The following is a 20,364-nucleotide window of genomic DNA, read 5'->3' on the forward strand; positions in this document are numbered from 1 at the left end:
TTTTTTCTCTCCTCTTTTTTTTCTCCCATCTCACTCTCTCTCTCTCTCTCTCTCTCTCTTTTTACACCCCTGTTCCATCTCTTTTCATCTCTCAGTCTTCTCCTTGCTTTTCTACTTTCATCACAACCTCACTTTTCCTTGCTTCTCGTCTTTTTTATCCAATTTTTTCGTCAGCGGCATTTTGCTCACCTCATCATCTGTATTTGGTCAAAATAATCTGTTCCCCAGTCTCTCTCTCTCTCTCTCTCTCTCTCTCTCTCCATCTCACACACCTCGAAACACTCCATCACCCCCTCCCCCCACCACCACCAGCCCTGCACCTCCTAGTTTAGAGCACATTGGGGTTCTAATCTCACTCTGGCCCTCGGATTAGGGGGATGAGGCATGGTTAATCTGAAGAAAGTCTGGGTCGTTCAACAGAAGTGGCTAATCTCCCCGTGCAAGGTTGTAATGGTTATCTGCCCCCCTGTCTGTCACACACACACACACACACACACACACTGTCTGTGCCAGCCTGATGGACAGTATGAATTCTTCATGTTAAAACCAGACATGCACTGTAAATGCCCTCGCCCTAATCTCTTTGAGTGATGTAGGGCACCAGAAACAGTCAGAATACGGGTGTTGTATGTCAGTTAATGTGCCGCTTATGTGTGCATATGTAAAGAAGCATTTGGTGTCGGGGCCAATCCACCTCATGAGCGCGTTAAAAATAACATGAAAGCATGGAAAATTGTCATATGTGCACACGCACCTAAGTCAACCAGTCGGCCTCGTCTGTCTGCGGGAACAACATTCAGGTTTCCCCAATGGAAGTGAAAGAATCGTGTTCAACGGGGTTAAACCTCTACTGGGGTGACCTGATTTCTTGAGCATGTACAGTACGTTGTGTTGTACATGTGTGTACGCTGAAGCCGCCAGACAAAGAAAGAATCGCTTCGCCGGCACATCGGTCGGATGAAGGGAAAAGATTGAATGAAGGCATTCCTGCACTCAAATAGGTTAATGGGTAAATTTACCCACAAGACCTAATCTCAGGGGCATAAGCATCAAATATCAAACACACAGAACGAGAGAAAAAAAGAATCGAGGGCATGAATCGGAGGATCTGATTACTGCCGAGCTGCGTGCTCAACACGTTTACTGGACTTTTTGAAGTGAGTAAATGAAAGTGGGTATTGTGTCTGGATGACTGCAGTGAAGTTGTGCCCACAACAAGGCCACAGAATTCTGTAGAAGTCTGTGATTAGCCCCCACACACACACCACCCAAACCCACCCGACTACAGCCCCTCTCCCAGCCCCCGCCGCACACAGAGTCCACTTCTGTGGGAAAACAGAGGCTGGAGCATGACGGTGCAGTTGTGGTCAACATTTAGTTGGGGGGGGGGGGGGGGGTTCCCTCACTGTGGGAAGATTAAATCCTCTGCACTTTCAGCATAGGTTTATCCAGCATGAATTTTGAACTTGGCTTTTTTTCTTTGAACTACGACCCTCATGTGAGGCAAAAAGGGAATTCTGAGAAAAGGGGAATGGAATTTCTTCCGCTCCAACTGGTTTAGTGGAATAGCCAAACGTATTTCGCCTTCTCTCGCTCTGCTGACACGCGACACAGCGCAGCGGGCGTGCAGGTGCGTGGCAGAGCGCGCACCTGAGCACCTTCCACATGTGCACAGGTGGCATGTTGGAAAGAATATCGTAGCTGTTTGCGTGACTTAAATTCTTGTGGTGGTTCCTTTTTTTTTCTTTCTCCCCCCTGCAACCATGTGGCTTTGAAAGTTCATGTTAAACACTGTAGATCAGCAATTACTTAAAAAAGAGCAAACACCTCTCAGCTCGACTTGACGTGTCGCAGTTCCCTGTACTGACTTCTGCAAAAGGTACATCTCCTTCTTTCTTGGTGATAAATAAATAGCCTTTATGTCATTCTCATATATTTTAAAATAGTTTTTTTTTCCTTTAACATGTTTGTGAGAACTCGCCTGTAGTTTGTCGACTGTGTTTTCCCCGGTTGCCATGGTCTTACGGCTTTAAATATTTGCACAGGCGGAGGAGAAGTTGATGTGTGGTTTGAAATAATTAAGAGAGATCACAGGCTTTGGGCTCCATTTACATTCTGTCATGCAGATGAGAGAACCGGTGTGTGGCTGCTGCGGGCTGCTTCGCCGTGCAGTTTATTAATCATTAATCAGACTCACTAACGCGCACTCCACTTCGCTTGTTTGCTCATTTTATGAACTGACTGAGGCAAATGAAACAAAACCAAGCGGGAGAGGAAGCAGGAGGAACACTGTAATCATATTTGTACCTGCCATGGCTGTGCATGGATGGACGGCGAAATTTAATGTGCCATAAATCCAAATTTCATATTTCCCCGATGGATTTTTAAAAAAATTTTTTTACTGCTGCTGCTCATTTCTGCAGATTATCGATCAAGAGAGGAATATTGTCGGGGCACTTCGCGGTGCCGTTTGTAGATTTGTGGCTTGTAAATTGTACATGTTCAGATGTGTGTGTGTGTGTGTGTCTGTGTGTTTGTGTGGCCCTGGACTTCTTCTTTTTTTAAAGCCACATAAGTCAGGGGCGTGTGTGAGCGAGAGGGAGGGAGGAGCGTCGCGCAGCTCGGTGTGTGTCCTCGCTGAGCTGACTCAACCATCGGTGGTGGTGGTGCTGCCTGGGATGATCGCATGGAACCTAAACCCACTGCTCTTCTGGGACACACACACACACACACACACACACACACACACACACACACACACACACACATTCTCTCACTCTCTCTCTCTCACACACACACAAACACACACACACACACAGCGTGGCCCTTCACTGAGGATACTCTCGACAGCTCCTTTGCTGTCTGTCTCAAGCACAGGGTGAGTTCAGTCACTGTCAATTTCAACTTTACCAAATGTTTCATGCTTCACCTTGGATGTTCTCTCTTGAGCTTGTCTTCCTCTTGTGCTTGTTTCAATCGTAGATTTTGGATGGTCTGCAGAAGGCCATAGGGTCATGCTTTGCTTATGACTAAAATTAACTAATGTTGACCTGCTCCTTTAGTTGTTGAGTTGTGAGAATGTGACCGTGTCGCAATGTTTACACTCTCAAACTGTCTGAGCCTTTAATATGACGAATTGCCGATCATGTGAACAGGCTCAGACTTTTGCAATTGAGTTGCAGGCTGATTCAGGGTCAGCTAAAGAGCAAAGCAGAAAAGGGTTTTTAGAAGAAATTCTGGATATGGCTCTTTGGCTCTTGATTTCCTCTATCCGCCGTCTTTTTCTCGTGTTCCCTGTGTAGGAGCCACCCAGACTATCTTTAATATGCCAAATCATTTATTCAAAAGAAGCAGAATTTGTCCTCTCAGACATTCCTTCTGATCTGAGCGTCTGGTCTGTGGGGCCGAGAGCCGAGAAGACAAAGCCTTATAGTTTCACGCCGTGTCAGACACACCTCTGCTGGGTGTCTTTAGCTGCTGGCAGGGGTGGGGACACACTGTGACACACACACACACGCACACACACACACACACACAGGTGTGCCTTTTGTTTTTTACCTGGCACTTCAACTATGAAGTATCGACACACATTCTGCCAGTTCGGGGAATGTGGAAAAGCACATGTAAAAGACAGGTCAAGCAGACCAACTGACCAGTGGCATTTTTCTGTGCTGCTTTTGAGATGTATTGTCAAAAGAGTCGGGCAGTCTGTTTTATAGCTGCATGGAAAGGGGATGGCAATATCAGAATCTCCGTCAGTTCACCACTTTGGGCCGGGCTGATATGATTGGCATGTATTCTTGTACAGATACTGATTGATGGTGCAGAGAGAAGAGAAGAGTTATAGCCTTATTGTCGTACAGTAGTAAAGTATTTCTCATTTCTGAGTAGTCATTCCATTTCCCTTTTCTGCGGACCATGATGGTACAAAGCTGTACAGAAGTGCTTCTCCAACAGACCCTGCTGTGCCCGGAGCCCAAACTATTTTAGGGCACTAGTTGGAATGAATTCACTGTTTTCAGACGCTGCTTGTTTTGTTTTTCTTGCAGAGAAAGACATTTGTGCCGAAGCGATGCATTCCTTCAGCCTCCTTTACCGGCTCGCTGAAAACTCATTCCTCAACTGCTCTGAAGTCGCAGAGCTTGTCGGTCTGGGGGGGGGCCTCAGCTCCTTGCTGAGCCAAGGATGTTTTTCTTGACAGGTTCCATATACCTCGGTCTTTGAGGGAAGACACTTTTCATAGTTGTAGTTAGTGCGTTTTGGGGGCATTTTGCAAAACCAGCCTTGTGCACAATTACTTCTTATCTACAGCGCGAATGATGCCTGACCTTTTACAAAAGCATTTTCTCATTTCTCACACTGGCTGTGCAGTTGTGGATTTATTGAGATAGAGGCAAATGCCTTCGGGCTCAGTCCGCTCAGCGGATAAAAAAATTCAGCATCTTCGCAAGGTAACTGGCTAGTAGTTGCCATGACAGCCAGTCTCACCATCCTGCATCAAGGCCAGAGGCAAAGGTCAAGTCTCAGTCTGACTTGTCAACTCCTCACTTCCTGGATCGCAGCAGCAGCAGCAGCGCCTTTTTTGGTTTCTATGCAAAACGGACTTGTCTGTGTACAGTAAAAGTACCTGTCAAATCCAATGGTTTGACATGACATTCGACATTGATCGTGCTCAGAGTCCTGGTCTATCAGAATCCCCTGTGTTGTTTACATCACCGTGTCTCAGATCCAGACAACAGGGCTCCTTCCCCCGTCACGCAGATGGAGGAGGAAAGTCAAAGTGGCCCAGCAGGGTGGCGGCTGGCTGCTTCTAATTTACTGTACGTGGCGGTCTGTCACTTGTGCCAAGCCAGTTTTTTAATGACAAGATGCCAGAATGAGCGTGTTACCAGGAGCTGTACTATATCCTGCCAAGCACTCTGTTCTGAGAGAGGAAGTGGAGATCATGCTGTTTTCTTAATGTAACACGACTGTGTGCGTTTCACCACCCTAATGGTTGAGGTAAAAGCTTCAAGATCCTAATTGGAAATATTGTTTTTGCTCAGTCAACACAAGAATTTGCACTTGCAACCAAATACTGTATATTTGCTGTGTCCATATAACTAACATATGCTGATCTTGATCAGTAACAATTAAAATACCTGCACGACTTGCTCCGGCTCAAGTGAAAGTCTACAGCCCAGAGTTGATTTCCGGCGAGGGACATGGTGTTTAAGCAAAGTTAATAACAACCTTTAGGAGACAGGGCCTGGCATTGGAGCGTGGACCCCCTGCAATGTCCCAGGATAACTACCATGGCAAGGAGTATTTCATTTTGAGCCATATATATGTACAATATGGTGTATAACTCATTCCTGGATGTTTTCTTACAATCTCTTTATGTGGCTGTGAAGGGAAGCCAAGCACGTAATCAAGAGGAATTCCTGAGGCTGCCCTCTGGATTGATTGGTAAATTTGGGGGCTGTGTTTAAAATGTCTGCTCTCCCAGAAAAACAGCGTGGGGCCGTTTTCAGTCAGAGCTGTCGTCTCTAATTACGGTCATATTGTAAAAATAGAAACTAGTGACTGTATGATTCTGTGGCGATTTTTGTTTCTCTTTCTGTTTTAAAATTGGTAAGATAGACAGACATACTGTAGAGAAAAAGAAATATGGAGCTGCGGACCCAAGCATCGTTTTTTGCACATAACATTTTTGTAAACAAATTTGGAAGCATACACACCACATACACAGCGCATACATTTTTTACTCTGATACTAGTTGTTCATATAAATCGTAAATTAAAGCAGCATTCAAATTCATGTTTATGAAGGGAATGACTTGATGAACGCCCTGAGAATTGTCACCTGGTTCCCTGCAGCTGTGCAAAGCATTTATGTGACGTTTAGCTCATTGTTCTTTCGGTTTGAGGGCTTGTTACGAGGTTTCGTTTGACTCTCATATAGCTCTCATTAACCTTTCCAGCCACCGCAGATGTGTTCAGCAATGAAACCTCTAATAAACGACTTAACACCACCTGCGTAAAGACAAACACTCAAAATGCTAACGTTTCGTTCCATTCTGTATTGTTTGCTAACTCATAATAATTAAAAATTAGTGAATGTTGAAAAAAAATAAAATGAATTCAGCTAATGACACCGTAACGCCCTGTGGCAAAAAATGAATTGTCTTAGTTGACACTTTCTGAATCTATGTCTATTAGAGCCAGAGTTTTTTGGGAGCAAGTCCCTGGTGGCTCTTAGTGGTATTACACTTTGTGGTATTTCCACATTGGCTTCACTTTGGAGAGCCGGAGTCTACGTCTATTTTCATACTCGATATTTTAACAACTTGTTTTGCTGCTCCCAGTGGACATAAAATCACTTAACTCTTGGTTTTAATGTCTGCGGGATTGAAGATCATTTTCTGAAATATAATTAGATGCACTCTCCTGAAGAGATGCTTTCAGCTATTTTTGGGAGTCTATCGAGAAATTAAGAGATTCATGGTCCCGAGATGGAAAATTCCTCCTTCCACACTAAGCATCAGTGAGTGTCAGACAGAGGACAACACTTCTCTTTCTCACATCACAAAGAGAACAGAACAGACATGACAAAGAACCTGTATGCTTTCTGCTCAACTCTGCTGCGTCGGTAATATACTGCAGTCTTCCACCGCACACGCTGTTTATCCATTCAACTTAGTCAAGTGCGAAGCCACATCGATTCCTGCATCCAACCTATACATCAGCGCCTCTTGTTAAATCACACACATCCATTTAAGTGAGCTCCCTAAATGGAAACTAATGGACTAATAGCTAGGGAATTAATGAGAGCGCCTCATGGCCCCTGACAGCATAGTACCATATACGGACATTTGCCTTAATAGGCTGCATGTTTAAGTGTACATGTGTGTGTCTATGGGGTGGGTGTGTGTGTGTGTGTGTGTGTGTGTGTGTGTGTGTGTGTGTGTGTGTGTGTGTGTGTGTGTGTGTGTGTGTGTGCTGTGAGGTCAGACAGAGGTAGATTTAGACGACTGTAAACACTTCCAGTCTGCGCCTCAAATCAGCCTGTCTGTTCTCTCTAAACACTGATGCTGCACCATCTGTGGCCAGCTGGTTGGGTTAAAGCCTCCCGGTGCTGCTGATCATCAACCGGATGATTAGCCGGATAATCAACCGAACCGTCCGACACTCTCTAATATGCGGTCTGCAGCTGTTTAAGCATTTAAACTTATTTACAGAAATAAATACGTACAGTATGTGTCATATTAAAAATATCTTGTGATTTTTTTCAGTGGAGGGGATGTGGATGGAAGGAATTACAGTGTGTCTGCCCGTATGGGACGAACTCAAATTATGGTAAAGTTGTGATGGCAAGTGTGTTCTTGGAAAGGTCCTCCAGGGCTTGAACAATTTTGAGTAGTTGTGAATTTAAATAAAGCAAAAAAGGGTTTTGGAAAATGACTATGGAACCTTGAAAGTGAAATTAAGGCTGCAGCTCTCCAGACCGCTCTGCCTGTCTGCATCGATAGACTGATTTTGTCACTTGAACTCAATGTCTACAACATTTTTAGTTTAGGTGTGGCATGACAAAATTGCAATTTTTACTTGTTATTCTTGCCACAGGCTCACTTAATTCGGGTCAAATACTAATAATACAAAACAGCATTTCCACGTGGCTGTCCCATTTGAGCATGACATGTGGTATTGTACCTTTGGACGGTGAGGAGTGATTATCTGATGGTGGCGTTTCTGCAATATTTTTGAATATTGTTAGAGACACTGGCGTTTATGGTGCATCATCTGACTGACTGAGGAGGAAAACATACACCAAAAAAAAATGCGAAATGATAGTGATAAAGAATTTTTGAAACAACGTACAATGACACAGTATAAAGAAAAGTGTCGAAAGGCTGAGCAGCGAAAACGCAGAACAACTTGTATTTTTTAAAGGAAAGGAAACACATTGATAATATATCCTAATTAGCCAGTATGTTGTGATCATTTGGCAAATCAGTATTGTCATTTTACATGAGGTTGTACCGTTGGACCTGCGGACCGGGGTCCTCTGATCAGACTGCCCTCATTTACTGTTGCATCATCACTCTCTGAAAAACCCCCCCACAGATGCTGAATTGATCATTGATCGTGTTGTAACAGACACTCTCTCTCTCTCTCTCTCTCTCTCTCTCTCTCTCTCTCGCTCTCTCTCTCTCTCTCTCTCTCCTCTGTGTCCTTCAGCTCTAGGCAGTAGCCCGGCGTGCGATCGCGGCAACGCACCCAGCGTGCAGGCGTGTCTGAATCGGGCCGGCGCTGGGACGACCTACAAGGGCAGGAGAGGAGTCAATGGAAGAGGCTCTGGCAGCAGGCCCCGGCTGCAGTCTAAACCAGAAGGTCCGCAACGATGAGTCGCAAGCAAACTCCGCCAAAAGCGGCCTATGATTCACACATGAAAGTAGTGACTCACACTGACTGACACAGTCTCGGAGTGACGCTTCTCCTGCTTGAATATTGTTCCACCCTGTTTATTTACTCTGTAGTCCCCTAGAAACATTATACTGCATAATCAATGGTTCGACCATGCCTGAGGACAGGGAGTTATGTGAGTTGGCCTGGTATCAGTGAACCCTGAGCCTCGTTCCCCCGTTCATCAATCATTCAGCCCAGAAAAGACGAGCTCAGTTGTTCCCGCCGCTGTAGATCAGACAAGAAATATTTCATGTCCTACCACAGCATTTGAGAGAGAAAAGGTAAAAGGGATTTCTCTATGTCGAGCTGGGTTACTTCATGCTCATCACAAGTGTAGGATGTTGAACACAAGTCAGCGCTCTGCAGTTGGGCGTCAGTTGGGATAGCCTTACACTGCCCCCTTTCGTTCTTGCACTGAAATTGCAGTCAAATGTTTCCCCTCGTCTTCTCCCCAGTGCCTCCAAAGCCACCGCACCTCCAGAGCCCAGTGACGGATCTCTCATCCCCACTGGGACGCAACAAGAAGCCATCACTTAGACGGGGCATGGAAGAGGGAGTTGGAGGAGGAGGAGGAGGAGGAGGAGGAGGAGGAGGCAGAACGTCTGTGAGCCGGGAGAGGGCCAGGGAGAAACACTCCAAAGTCTCAGACCTGATCAGTCGCTTTGAGGAGAACAGGTACTTTGCTCTCTGGTGGGTGTGTGATGTTGAAGCCCATGTTCTGTAAAGAAGAGCTGACTGGACCTGCTCATTTTTTTTATTATCTATCCTGTAATATTACTCAGTTTCTCTTGAGAAACCTCGCTGACGCGACATGTTATCGCACCCTTCTGTGACCAGGGAAGCGAGGTTTCGTCACGAAATACTGGCTGCGGTTGAAGAACTACCAATCGACGTCACCTCATGGCCTTTTGTAATGAAACGCAGTGACGGAAAACTTTTGCCTTTCCTCGTGTGTCCTATTCGGGGCCTATTTCAAGGAGGAAAAGCAGAAGTCCCTCTATTAAAGTCCTCGGCCCTTTGACTCATCGACAGTGGCTCAGACGAGAGCTGGAGCTGCAGAACAAGTAGAGATTAGTGTGTGTGTGTGCGCGCGCGCGCACGCGCTTCACAAGCCAAGCGTTAGCGAGGGGATGAAAGGAGATTTGTACAGGCGGTGGGGGAACGCAGCTCCTCATTCAGTCGTGGGACGGGACGCTGCGTCGCGAGATGAAGCCCAGGAGAACGAGGTAGGATCTGTGCGGGTTACTCAAAGGTCTATACACTTTAATCTTGTTGCCACACAGCAAGTTGGAGTTTTAAAAGTACTTGCTGGCTTTAACTTTTACTAAAACTTCATACGGTTCGAGTTAATTCCGATGTAGGCGTCGCTGAAGCGGGTTTTTTTGCGAGGCATACCAGCGTGGGCCGATGTATTTCCCCCTGGGTTTTTTTTTTTTTTGCATTACATTTTGTTTTAGTTCAAGTCATGTTTAAGTTTTGGTTGTGGCTGCAGGACCCAGATCCGTGACGGAGGCCCGTCGACGGTGGCGAGAGGCCACAACAAAGGTGCCCTTGTCCCGGCTGCTGGTCCAGTAGAGCCCAGAAATATTCCGCAGTAGCAGGCGGCCCACTAACATTTCACGCCTGTAGCCTCATATTCCGACTCATCTGTAGCCTGGCTGCACCAAAAACAAGAATGACAGATTCCCAGGCTGCCTCCTCCACACCTGTCGTCACGTCCTTCGACTGTGAAACGAGGTCAATAAAGGGCGACCTGGTGCATCTTTTCCAACTCAGACTCTGCAGGGCCCCGTGGGGGGGGATTAGCCCTCCAGTGGCCCGGGGAACAGAAAGAAAAAGAAAAGGCCTTCCGAGAAACAGAATTAGCCCACTAATATACTAATCTGGTTCACATGGCACTCGGCTGCCTTAAAGCAACCGAGGCGGCTTCACGGCAGCTGAAGCTCGTTTTTCAATTCTGGTCTCGCTCACAGCCTGTTTCAAAACACTTGTTATGTGCTTGGAACACTTTCCATGCAAAGAGGAACTGCAGTGCAGTTTGTGTGTCTGTGCGTGTCTGTGCGTGTCTGTGCATGCGTGTCTGTGTGCGTGCGCGTCTGTGTGCGTGTCTGTGTGTGTGTGTGTGTCTGTGTGTGTGCGTGTGTCTGTGTGTGTGTTGTTTCCTGAAACACAATATTCAAAATCTTCCTCCAGCTCATCATTCAGTCTAATCTCTGAGATGATCTTTTTTTTTCATTTTCTTTTCATTTAAACACCTCAGGTGGCCGACAACCCAGAAGTGATTCGCCAGCCATGTTGTTGTTCCTCTATTTATACTCACTTCCTGTTACTACCGCACACAGTATCATTCGACGCGACAGTGAACTCGGCCGAAGCGTAAAACATCTTGTCGAGGGGCCGGAGAGGGATCAGGGACATAGTCACGTCTTTTTGTTTATTTTCCGCGAGAAGCCGGTGATGTGCAGGAAGTCATGCTCGCATCGGATGGTTGGTGGCCAATTTTGAAAAGAGGGGGGATCAGCACTGAGACGAGCTGAGACACAGTAGCTGTCACACTGGAAGTCTGGAGGGTCATTTGTGGGGAAACAGCTGGACTGACTGCCGGTAGAGGAAGCCCAGCAGCTGAATGGTGACATTGTACATTCGTACTGCGTGTGTGTGTGTATGTGTGTACGTGTGTGTGTGTGTTTCAGTGCGAGTGTTAAGTTGGTTTTCCATTCCTGTGCTGTATTTTCAAATCGTCTTGTGCAGACTGCTTTAACCGGTTCATTCATGTTCAAGCTAAGAGCGAAAGTGATGTTAAAGCAAAAACGTATAAAGCAGGTTGTGTGTGTGTGTGTGTGTGTGTGTGTGTGTGTGTGTGTGTGTGTGTGTGTGTGTGTGTGTGTGTGTGTGTGTGTGTGTGTGTGTGTGTGTGTGTGTGTGTGTGTGTGTGTGTGTGTGTGGAAGTAGGACAGCATCAATCATACACTTGGGAGCAGTGTTGTACCCCTCCTCCTCCTCTTCCTCCTCCTCCTCCTCCTCCTCCTCACTATATTCCCCCTCTGCACACACACACACCACACTTCCTCTGCACCACAGCAGCTCTCCGCGGCCTCATAAGATAGAAGGAAGTTTGCGCATCACTGCCATTTTTATTTTTAACTCTCACACTCGCGTGCAAAAGCTCTCGGCTCACCCTCGTGTCCCCACACTGCCCCGATCAACGTGTCGGCGAGAGCAGCTCCTGAACGGCCTCCTGTTATCTTTTTTTTTTTTTTTTTTCTAAGGGAAGGTTGTTAGTTAACTCCCTCTGCGCTCTTCAATGTGCTGACCGACTTCTGCCTTTTCCCTCTGCTTCCTTGCAGCCACACAGAGAACAAGAGAGACAGCTCGCCGCTCAAACCCATCAGCAAGTCGGCCAACTGCAGCCCGGCCCACCGCCCCCAGCCGAGGCAGACGGAGAGCGGCAGGAACCAGGAGAACGGCTCCTCCGCGCACAAGGATGACCACAAGCCGGCGGCGAACGGGTCACTAGTGCCGGAGATGGAGCAGGACAAGGAGGAGAGAGAGGAGGCCGCGACTGAGAGCGCGAGGACAGAGAGCGCCGCGCTGGTGAACGGAGACATGGGCGACGGGGGCGCGGGGCAGGAGGAGGATCAGTCACCGCCGCAGACGGACAGGACTGACACACAAAACCACGCTGAGGTCAAGGAGACTGGGACTTCAGCGGAAAGGGAGCACAGGAGCGAGGAAGGAAGCTCAGACCAGAAGGTACGCGCTGGTCGATTTTATTTTATTTTTTTTTATCCGCTATGTGTGATACATTTGCAGCCTGACGTCTTGTTGCTTTGACTGTTCAAGTCTCCAATAAACAAACCGCGAGCATTTATTTATAGTCTGCACTTTCAGTATAATTAAATCATCCGAACCACTCGGGGCCCTGGGCCTCGCTCAGACTTTGTGTAGATAGAGTTACGATGGACTGGAGTGTGCACGCCGTTACTCACGGAGAGATGGGGTTATTTTTTTCCCTGCGAAGGCACGAACAGATGCCGAGCGTTTGAGTTCGTGTTTCAGTGTCGCCCCCCCCCCCCCCCCTTCACGAAGCCCGTGGTGCCTGCTGTTGTCTGCGGATTATAAATACCTCAGGTTGTGATCGGTCTCCCGTCTTCTCAGCGCTGCAAACAACCCTGGCAGTCTCCAGGGGATCGGAGAGGGAAGATCCGCGAGCAGTGTCAAAACACAATAGTCATCCGCGACGTGAATTGTGCCACGAGGAATTGTTCAGATGAAACGACACGTTCTCCACTGGCGTTGTCGACCTGAAAGGGCTCTTACTCTGCTGAGTCTTCTTTTTTGAACATCGATTAGTCAAATCTAGTCATCAATCAAGGCCTGTGATCATCTCAGTCCAGATTAGGTTGGAGTGGCTCTGTTCCCGTTAATCGATTCTCATCAGGTCATTTGTACATTTTGAAACGGAGTGAACAAACACTCGCTCTTTCTTGTGTTGGTCGGTTGGTTCCAAGTAACGTCTCTAATCTCCTCTCATTCTGCCATCTAAGAGGTTTTTTTGTGTGTTTTTTCTACCAAGAGTGGCTGTACTCACTCCCAATTCTTTCATTCAGTAATGTATAAATTTGATTTAGACAATGTTTTGTGCCTACTGATGAAACTACAGAGAGTCATCACCCGACTCATCGTAGGTTCCAGCTCACTACAAGCAACTGAATCCGAAAACAGTACTAAAAACATGACTCCAGATTTATGCAAATGTGAAACGGTAACTGCCACAAATTGACCATATCAACTTAGAAACAAATAATAAGCCCGTGTTGTGTTGTCTCCTCTGCCTCCAGGGAACAAAATAAACCCACTTATTGCAGCTTTAAAGTATCAAATGGATATAAACATATTTATGCTATGTAATATTAGTTTGGCGTGATGCATCAGTTTTTACTGTAACTAGCTTTTTTCCTGGTGGAGCTGATCCAATCTAACTTGTCTCCAGATGTGTACTGCAGTCCAAGTATTCTGAAATACAGTACGATTGAAAACAACACAACAGCCATCTGTCAGATACTTGGCAGAGAATTGTGGATCTACTGGCAGATGAATTCTGTCGAAATGTAACGCCGACTGCTCTCGGGTAACTCGGATCAATATTTCATGGTGGTTGTGCACAGTATGAAATGTTCTGCCACGGCCATCATGCCATTAGCTGTCCTGCCATAAAACAACACACTTCATTTGAGTGTGTGTGTGTGTGTGTGTGTGTGTGTGTGTGTGTGTGTGTGTGTGTGTTGCTGTACTTATTGCCGTCACTTCCCTTCTATCTTCATGCTCCGAGGGGCCCCCTGCTACACCGCAAGCCCAGCCCACTATCAGCCCCGTGTTAATGACACTGACACAGCGAAACGGCATTTAAAGCGAGGCTGCACTCAAACGGCGTGCGAGTCACTTTGCCGTTGATCTTGACCGATTCACAATTTGCGTACAGATCTTACATTTCCTCATTAAAATGTTGGTTTTTTTGTCTGTTTTTTTGTTGTTGTGTGAATTCAGTTTTTTGAATGACACCTGAACTAATCAGGAACTTGCAGAGGGATGGGAAGCCACACACCGGACAATCACAGTGATGATGTGGGAATGAAACTGGAGACGAGCCAGAAATCACAAGCTCGACACAGTTTCTCTCGCACTTCTGCATTATCCTCAGCCCATGTTAACTCTAACCCTCTTCTCTGTGACGAAGACGCTTCCTATCGTCTGAAACAGTCGTCAATGCTGCCTGCAAACTGTGCGACCGTGCTGCCGACGCGTAGAGTTCACGCGATTGACATTTTCAGTTTACACACACGAATTCCCACTGATGTGTCCTCTTGTTTTTTCCGCTTTTCTTTCAGGAGACGAATGAGCAGAAGCTGTTTAAGATTGCCAGCGAGCTCTTGCACACGGAGAAGGCCTACGTAGCCAGACTCAACCTGCTGGACCAGGTGAGCAACTCAGCACTTCTCCACTTGGACCGTACCAAAGGTTTTCATTGCACAACAGAGGAAACCCTCATGCGAAAACAAGCCAAAAGCAAGCTAAGAGTCTGTGCGTCTCCTCAGGTTTTCTGCGCTAAGTTAATGGAGGAGGCGAATAAAGGAACATACCCCGTGGACGTGGTGAAGAACATCTTCTCCAACATCTCCTCCATCAACACGTTCCACAGCCAGTTCCTGCTGCCGGACCTGGAGAAACGCATGGGGGAATGGTGAGCTCCAGCCCAGAGATAAATCGTAATGAATGTTGCATGATTTCGTACAAAAGACTCACCTCCATCTGACCCCCCCCCCTTCGCCTCCCTGCAGGGCGTCCACGCCTCGCATCGGGGACATCCTGCAGAAACTCACGCCCTTCCTCAAGATGTACGCCGAGTACGTGAAGAACTTCGACAAGGCCATGGAGCTGCTGAAGCAGTGGACGGACCGGTCCCCTCAGTTCAAGGCCACCATCCAGGAGATACAGGTACTGTGGGCCAAGAATCCATGTCTGGCAAAAGAATTATGGGTCGACCGATAACCGATATTTGAAACCGATATTTTTCTGCAGTAAAAAAAAAAGTGTCAACAGGCGTCGTAATTGTGAATAATCCAACCCCTGTAGCACAAAACGTTGTTGAAATTCCTTTGACGCACATCTTTAATTCACAGAAGCTTTCAACGTGACCTTAACACACAAAGCGCGGGGAGCTGTCAGCAGCATAATTATGAAGTCGAACAAGCAAACACGGACGGGACTTTTTGTAAAAGTTCATCGAGAAGTGACTGCGGAGCTGCATCAGAGCCAAGTTAGCACATTTTGAAAGGAAATTATCTTATCGGCAAATCGGCTTAAAAAAATGGCCGACACCGATAATCATAAAAATATTGAAAATCGTCTCCGATAATCTTTCATTTTAGAGGGAGATTCAAACGTTGTGCTTATATGAAAAACAACATTTCTGTGTTGTTTTTGTCAATATCTAATAGGTTCTGGGGTTGAGCATAAGCATATTTCATGTGCTGCTGCTGCAAAAAGTATTACGGTAAAATACATATTTTTTTGGGTGTTTATTCCCGGAACAGAGTCAGGAAGTCTGCGGCTGCCTGACGCTGCAGCATCACATGCTGGAGCCCGTGCAGAGAGTCCCCCGATACGAGATGCTGCTGAAAGACTATCTGAAGAAGCTGCCTCAGGACGACTCTGACCGGCGAGACGCAGAAAGTCAGTAGAGATCATATCTAGTTGCCTCGCCGCAAGGAGTCATCTTTGTTTCTCCTCGGCTATATTTGGCTAACTCTTTTTTTTTCCCTTCTTCCTTTCACCAGAATCGTTAGAAATCATCGCCACAGCAGCCACTCACTCCAACAGCGCCATACGGAAATCTGTGAGTACAAATGGCTTTGAATTCATTCAACCCTTCAGAATCTCACCAACATTTTCACAACGCGCCACTGACATTAGTGTCCCGTCCATTGTTCAGGAGAATCTGAAGAAACTGTTGGAGATTTACGAGATGCTGGGCGAGGAGGAGGACATCGTCCACCCCTCGAACGAGTTCATCAAAGAGGGCCACATCCTGAAGCTGGCGGCCAGGAACACCTCGGCCATGGAGCGATACCTCTTCCTGGTGAGAAAATTAATTTTAATAATGCTAATAATAATAAAAGGGCCCCGCAGGGAAATGTGCTGAGACGAGACTCCGCCTGCGCGAGTCGATTGAAACAAGAGAATCGCTTCAGGAGGAGGACGTCTGCCTAAGAATACTGCGGGGGCACATTTAGCAACTCTCTCAATTATTCAAATTACCAGATGATGTGATTATGTTTTGGTTCGATTCTTATTAGCTTTCAGGGCTGAATGTCTCTCGTCTGTGTATGTTTATGTTTCTTCTCCCTCCCCCCCCCCCCCCCCAATCTGCCAGTTCAACAACATGCTGCTGTACTGCGTGCCCAAGTTCAGCCTGGGGGGGCCCAAGTACACGGTGAGGACGCGAATCGGCCTCGACGGCATGAAGGTCCTGGAGACGAGCAACGAGGACTACCCCCACACCTTCCAGGTGTCGGGGAAGGAGAGGACACTGGAGCTACAGGCCAGGTAGGGTCGAAGAGGATTGACAGTAATTCAATATAAATAATAATAATCCTTTTTGCAGTTTTTAGCAGTTGTTTTATTGCAAAACCCGTAAAAAGGTGCAAAACCCCTCCCACACTGACGAATATAATTGTATGCAATCTGAAGCCCACACAGTGTAGTGAGCAAACCCAAGGTTCTTTTTAAAAATACTCTAAATTACAGTAGGTCTTTGACCTCAGCTAAGTGCTACGTTGGTATAATTGTAATCACTGCTTTGTGAAATGCCTTTGTGATATGAAAATGCCTTTCCTGGCTTTGTTTGTCCTTCTCAGCTCAGAGCAAGACAAGGCAGACTGGATAAAGGTACACACAGAACAAATCCCCAAAAAGTTTTGGATCATTTTTGTTTGTGATTATATGAGCTGGAGCTTGACGTGGTTATTCTTCCCTCAGGCTGTCAAGAAGACCATCGAGATCTTCCAGCAGAAGAACGAATCATTCAAGAACGCATTAAAAGACGTGGACGAAGTGTCGGTCAGTGTCCCGTCAAACATCGCCAAACCGCCGACGAGTGTCTTGCGACGTCATGTTGAGTGTGGGTTTTTTTTTTGGCAATAGAAAGCAGAGCTGGGGAAGCGTGCCCCTCGCTGGATCCGAGACAACGAAGTGACAATGTGCATGAAGTGTAAGGAGACGTTCAACGCTCTGACGCGGCGGAGGCACCACTGCAGGGCCTGCGGCTACGTGAGTAATGTGGACGCTGTCATTTTGATGCATAATTCATGTAGAAGTAGGTGGACGAGAGGGAGTGAGTGAGCTGCGGTGGGGGGGGGGGGGGGGGGGGACTCATTAGCACAAGTGTAAATACACATCCAGAGATCCAGTTTTTGGCAGGCTGCGATTATTACGACATGTCTTCCTCCTCCTCTCTCTTCCAGGTGGTGTGCTGGAAGTGCTCGGACAATAAGGTGGCGCTCGAGTACGACGGCAACAAGATGAACAAAGTCTGCAGGGACTGCTTCTCCATGCTGACGGGAGAGAGCGTCGCCGAGGGCAAGAAGAAGGGCATACTGGAGGTGAAGAGGACACACATATGTGCAGGAAAGCGTGCTGGGATGCCCATGAGGATATAGACGTGTTGATATTTCTTGAGCTCATTTTTCGGTCGTCCTCTCTGCACAGATCGAGGCAGCTCAGTTCTCGGGCAGCAGCATCATGTGCGGCTTCCTGCAGTACTGTGAGAAGAACAAACCCTGGCAGAAGGTGTGGTGCGTCATCCCCGAGAAGGAATGTGTGGTGCTCTACCTCTACGGAGCTCCGCAGGTAAAGCGGCGAGAACACAAACTCCCCCCCCCCCATAAAAAACAAACAGATTACCCATTTTAGTTTTAAAATCCAACCATGAGCATTGACCTTCCTTTTCAACCCCGTCCACTCTCCCCCAGGACGTGAAGGCCCAGTGCACCATCCCCCTCCTGGGTTACTCTGTGGACGACAGCGTCCGGCCCGCCGACACTCCGGCCAGCTTCCGCCTCTCCCAGTCCAAGTCGGTCCACAGCTTCGCCGCGGACACCGAGGAGCTCAAGCAGCGTTGGCTGAAAGTCATCCGAGTGGCGGTGACGGGCGGGATGCCGGAATGCCCCCAGACCAACGGCGGCAACACAAGCGTGACGGACAACAACAACACCGCGCAAGAGGCGGCCAGCGACAGCACATAAGGCCTTTTTTTTCCGCGAGCAAATTGCTGTCCGGCTGCTCGAGAAAGACGGGATGTGCAGTTTGTTTTTTGCACAAACAGAACACTCCCCGTGAGGTCTTCTAAAGATTAAGCGGGGGGAGAAAAAAATAATCAGTGCTGGATAAGCTGCCTTTTCTTGTTGCTCCCCTGTTCCCCAGTTTCCTCCTGGGGTTTTCTCACAGACCCAAACTTTTGATTCAGAGCTGGGCTGGATCTACTAAAGGGCCTCTGGTACAATCAACACTAGAGCAGAGGGGCTTCAGGACCAGTTGGACGTCCCTTAAAACTAGCACTATTAAAAAAACTCATCAGTCTTCATCAGCCTCCGCCAACTCCTCCTCGAGCCAGTGGACCACCACAGACTGACGCCACGCTCGGCAGAGGATGTGAATCGAAGCTATGAAAGGACAGTTCAAACTGCTGGTGCTGTAACTCGGCCTCCGTGTTCACGTACAGTCGTGTTTTTAAGTGTACAGAAATCGGTCTTGTTCCTAAATCACAGGAAAACCATCTAAAGTATGATATAAAGCATTTGCAGTATTCTCCCCGTTTTCCTTTTTGCTAAAGAAGATGCTCACCTCCCCTCTCTCGTCCCGCGGTCTGATCGAACTCCGGATGCCCTGATGGGCGATAAGACAGCTCACCATGTAAACTACCAGCATCTTCTCCCGGCGATACATTAATCTTACAGTATATTGCACAATCAGCAAATATCGCTATGGTGAATGTCGCAGGAATTCAAAAGAGAAAACAATTAAAGGTAAAATAACCACATGCGAATGTCTGTTTGAGACTCTTCTAGTTTATCGAATATACCCGACCGGGGGGCCTGGATTCGAACCATCAACCTTCTTGCTGCGAGGCAACCGTGCGAACCACCACACCACCGCGCCGTCCAACTGTAGAACGGCCACGCTTAAAAATATATATATAAGGGATCTTATAAAATTCCCACAATGCAAATCAACAGCATGGTTTAGCAGTATGACGGTTCGACCAGTTTTCTCCAGATCGAGCAAACTTGATTTTACTGTAATATATGCGGGGTTGTCTCTTTAAAGGAGGAACAATTGGAGCAAACTGACAAATCGCTATGGTCTGACAGTATCTTCTGTAATACATTGCCTACATTATAGTTTGTATCAAAACGCCACATTACAATCGTGTTTTCTAATCCAGCATAAGTGATTGGACGATAGATCTTTTTACGTGCAAGACTGAGGTTTAATAGCAAATAGTAGTCAAACGGTCACCGACCTCAATTCATGTAGAGAGAGAGAGAGAGAGAGAGAGAGAGAGAGAGAGAGAGAGAGAGAGAGAGAGAGAGAGAGAGAGAGAGAGAGAGAGAGAGAGAGAGAGAGAGAGAGAGAGAGAGAGAGAGAGAGAGAGAGAGAGAGAGAGAGAGATGAGCAGGGTTCCTTATCGTCCTTCTGCGGTCGTTTTCCTTTCCCATGCAAATGCAGCACAATCTCAGATATTAACAAGCTGTCGCGCGAGAGTGAAATTGTAAATGTGTTTTTTAATGATGTAATTATTATTTAAAAAGTAATTTATAGAGAATGACGAGCATGACCTGTTAATAGTAGCACAACTTTTGCTCCCTCGCTGTCCACTAAGAAGAGCAGTAGGCAGAACTTGTTTTTTTTCTTCTTCCACTAACTCTACAAACGTTGAGGGGGAAATGTGCCTATATTCTCCGCAGTGAGCATCTTCATTTACTTGCTGCCCATGTGCAAAGATCCCCCTGTACTCAATGCTGGTGCCCCCTCCCTCTGAACTCTTTCCCCCTCCTCAGTATTCAAATAAATACAATTTTTTAAAAAAGCACAAAACTTCACCCATCTGTAAGATCTGAATGTAAATCCTGATTTTTGTCCTTTCCATCCTCCTCCTCCTCCGCCCTCAAAGGTTTGAGAATCTACGCACTTTACAGTCCTATAAAGTGTACCTTCAAATAAAACAAGAGTAATTCAAATATGATTTATGTGCCTCAAGCTTTTGTTTGTGGTGTCATTTTACTGCTCCATTTTTTACCGCTGTGCTTCTCCAATCATGTGTCAAACCCCATCTGACGCTTCTGGTCACTGTCACTGG

At 46.9% G+C, this 20,364-nt stretch overlaps 1 protein-coding gene across 1 annotated transcript in view; it reads left to right on the top strand.

The window, feature by feature from the left end:
* The window catches only part of fgd4a (FYVE, RhoGEF and PH domain containing 4a), a 46,149-nt gene extending 25,899 nt beyond the window's left edge, over nucleotides 1-20,250 (top strand). The window contains exons 3-18 of the mRNA XM_035641563.2: nucleotides 8,220-8,372; nucleotides 8,903-9,122; nucleotides 11,795-12,200; nucleotides 14,336-14,425; nucleotides 14,543-14,688; nucleotides 14,786-14,942; nucleotides 15,542-15,680; nucleotides 15,785-15,843; nucleotides 15,940-16,086; nucleotides 16,381-16,553; nucleotides 16,865-16,895; nucleotides 16,986-17,066; nucleotides 17,151-17,276; nucleotides 17,471-17,608; nucleotides 17,715-17,855; nucleotides 17,978-20,250. Coding sequence (XP_035497456.2) covers nucleotides 8,220-8,372; nucleotides 8,903-9,122; nucleotides 11,795-12,200; nucleotides 14,336-14,425; nucleotides 14,543-14,688; nucleotides 14,786-14,942; nucleotides 15,542-15,680; nucleotides 15,785-15,843; nucleotides 15,940-16,086; nucleotides 16,381-16,553; nucleotides 16,865-16,895; nucleotides 16,986-17,066; nucleotides 17,151-17,276; nucleotides 17,471-17,608; nucleotides 17,715-17,855; nucleotides 17,978-18,250 — 2,480 coding nt within the window. The 3' untranslated portion in view covers nucleotides 18,251-20,250. The remainder of the gene's footprint in view (nucleotides 1-8,219; nucleotides 8,373-8,902; nucleotides 9,123-11,794; nucleotides 12,201-14,335; nucleotides 14,426-14,542; nucleotides 14,689-14,785; nucleotides 14,943-15,541; nucleotides 15,681-15,784; nucleotides 15,844-15,939; nucleotides 16,087-16,380; nucleotides 16,554-16,864; nucleotides 16,896-16,985; nucleotides 17,067-17,150; nucleotides 17,277-17,470; nucleotides 17,609-17,714; nucleotides 17,856-17,977) is intronic.
* Nucleotides 20,251-20,364: the final 114 nt, after the last annotated feature.

This window comes from Scophthalmus maximus, chromosome 7, assembly GCF_022379125.1.
Source record: "Scophthalmus maximus strain ysfricsl-2021 chromosome 7, ASM2237912v1, whole genome shotgun sequence".
NCBI classification, from domain to species: Eukaryota; Metazoa; Chordata; class Actinopteri; order Pleuronectiformes; family Scophthalmidae; genus Scophthalmus; species Scophthalmus maximus.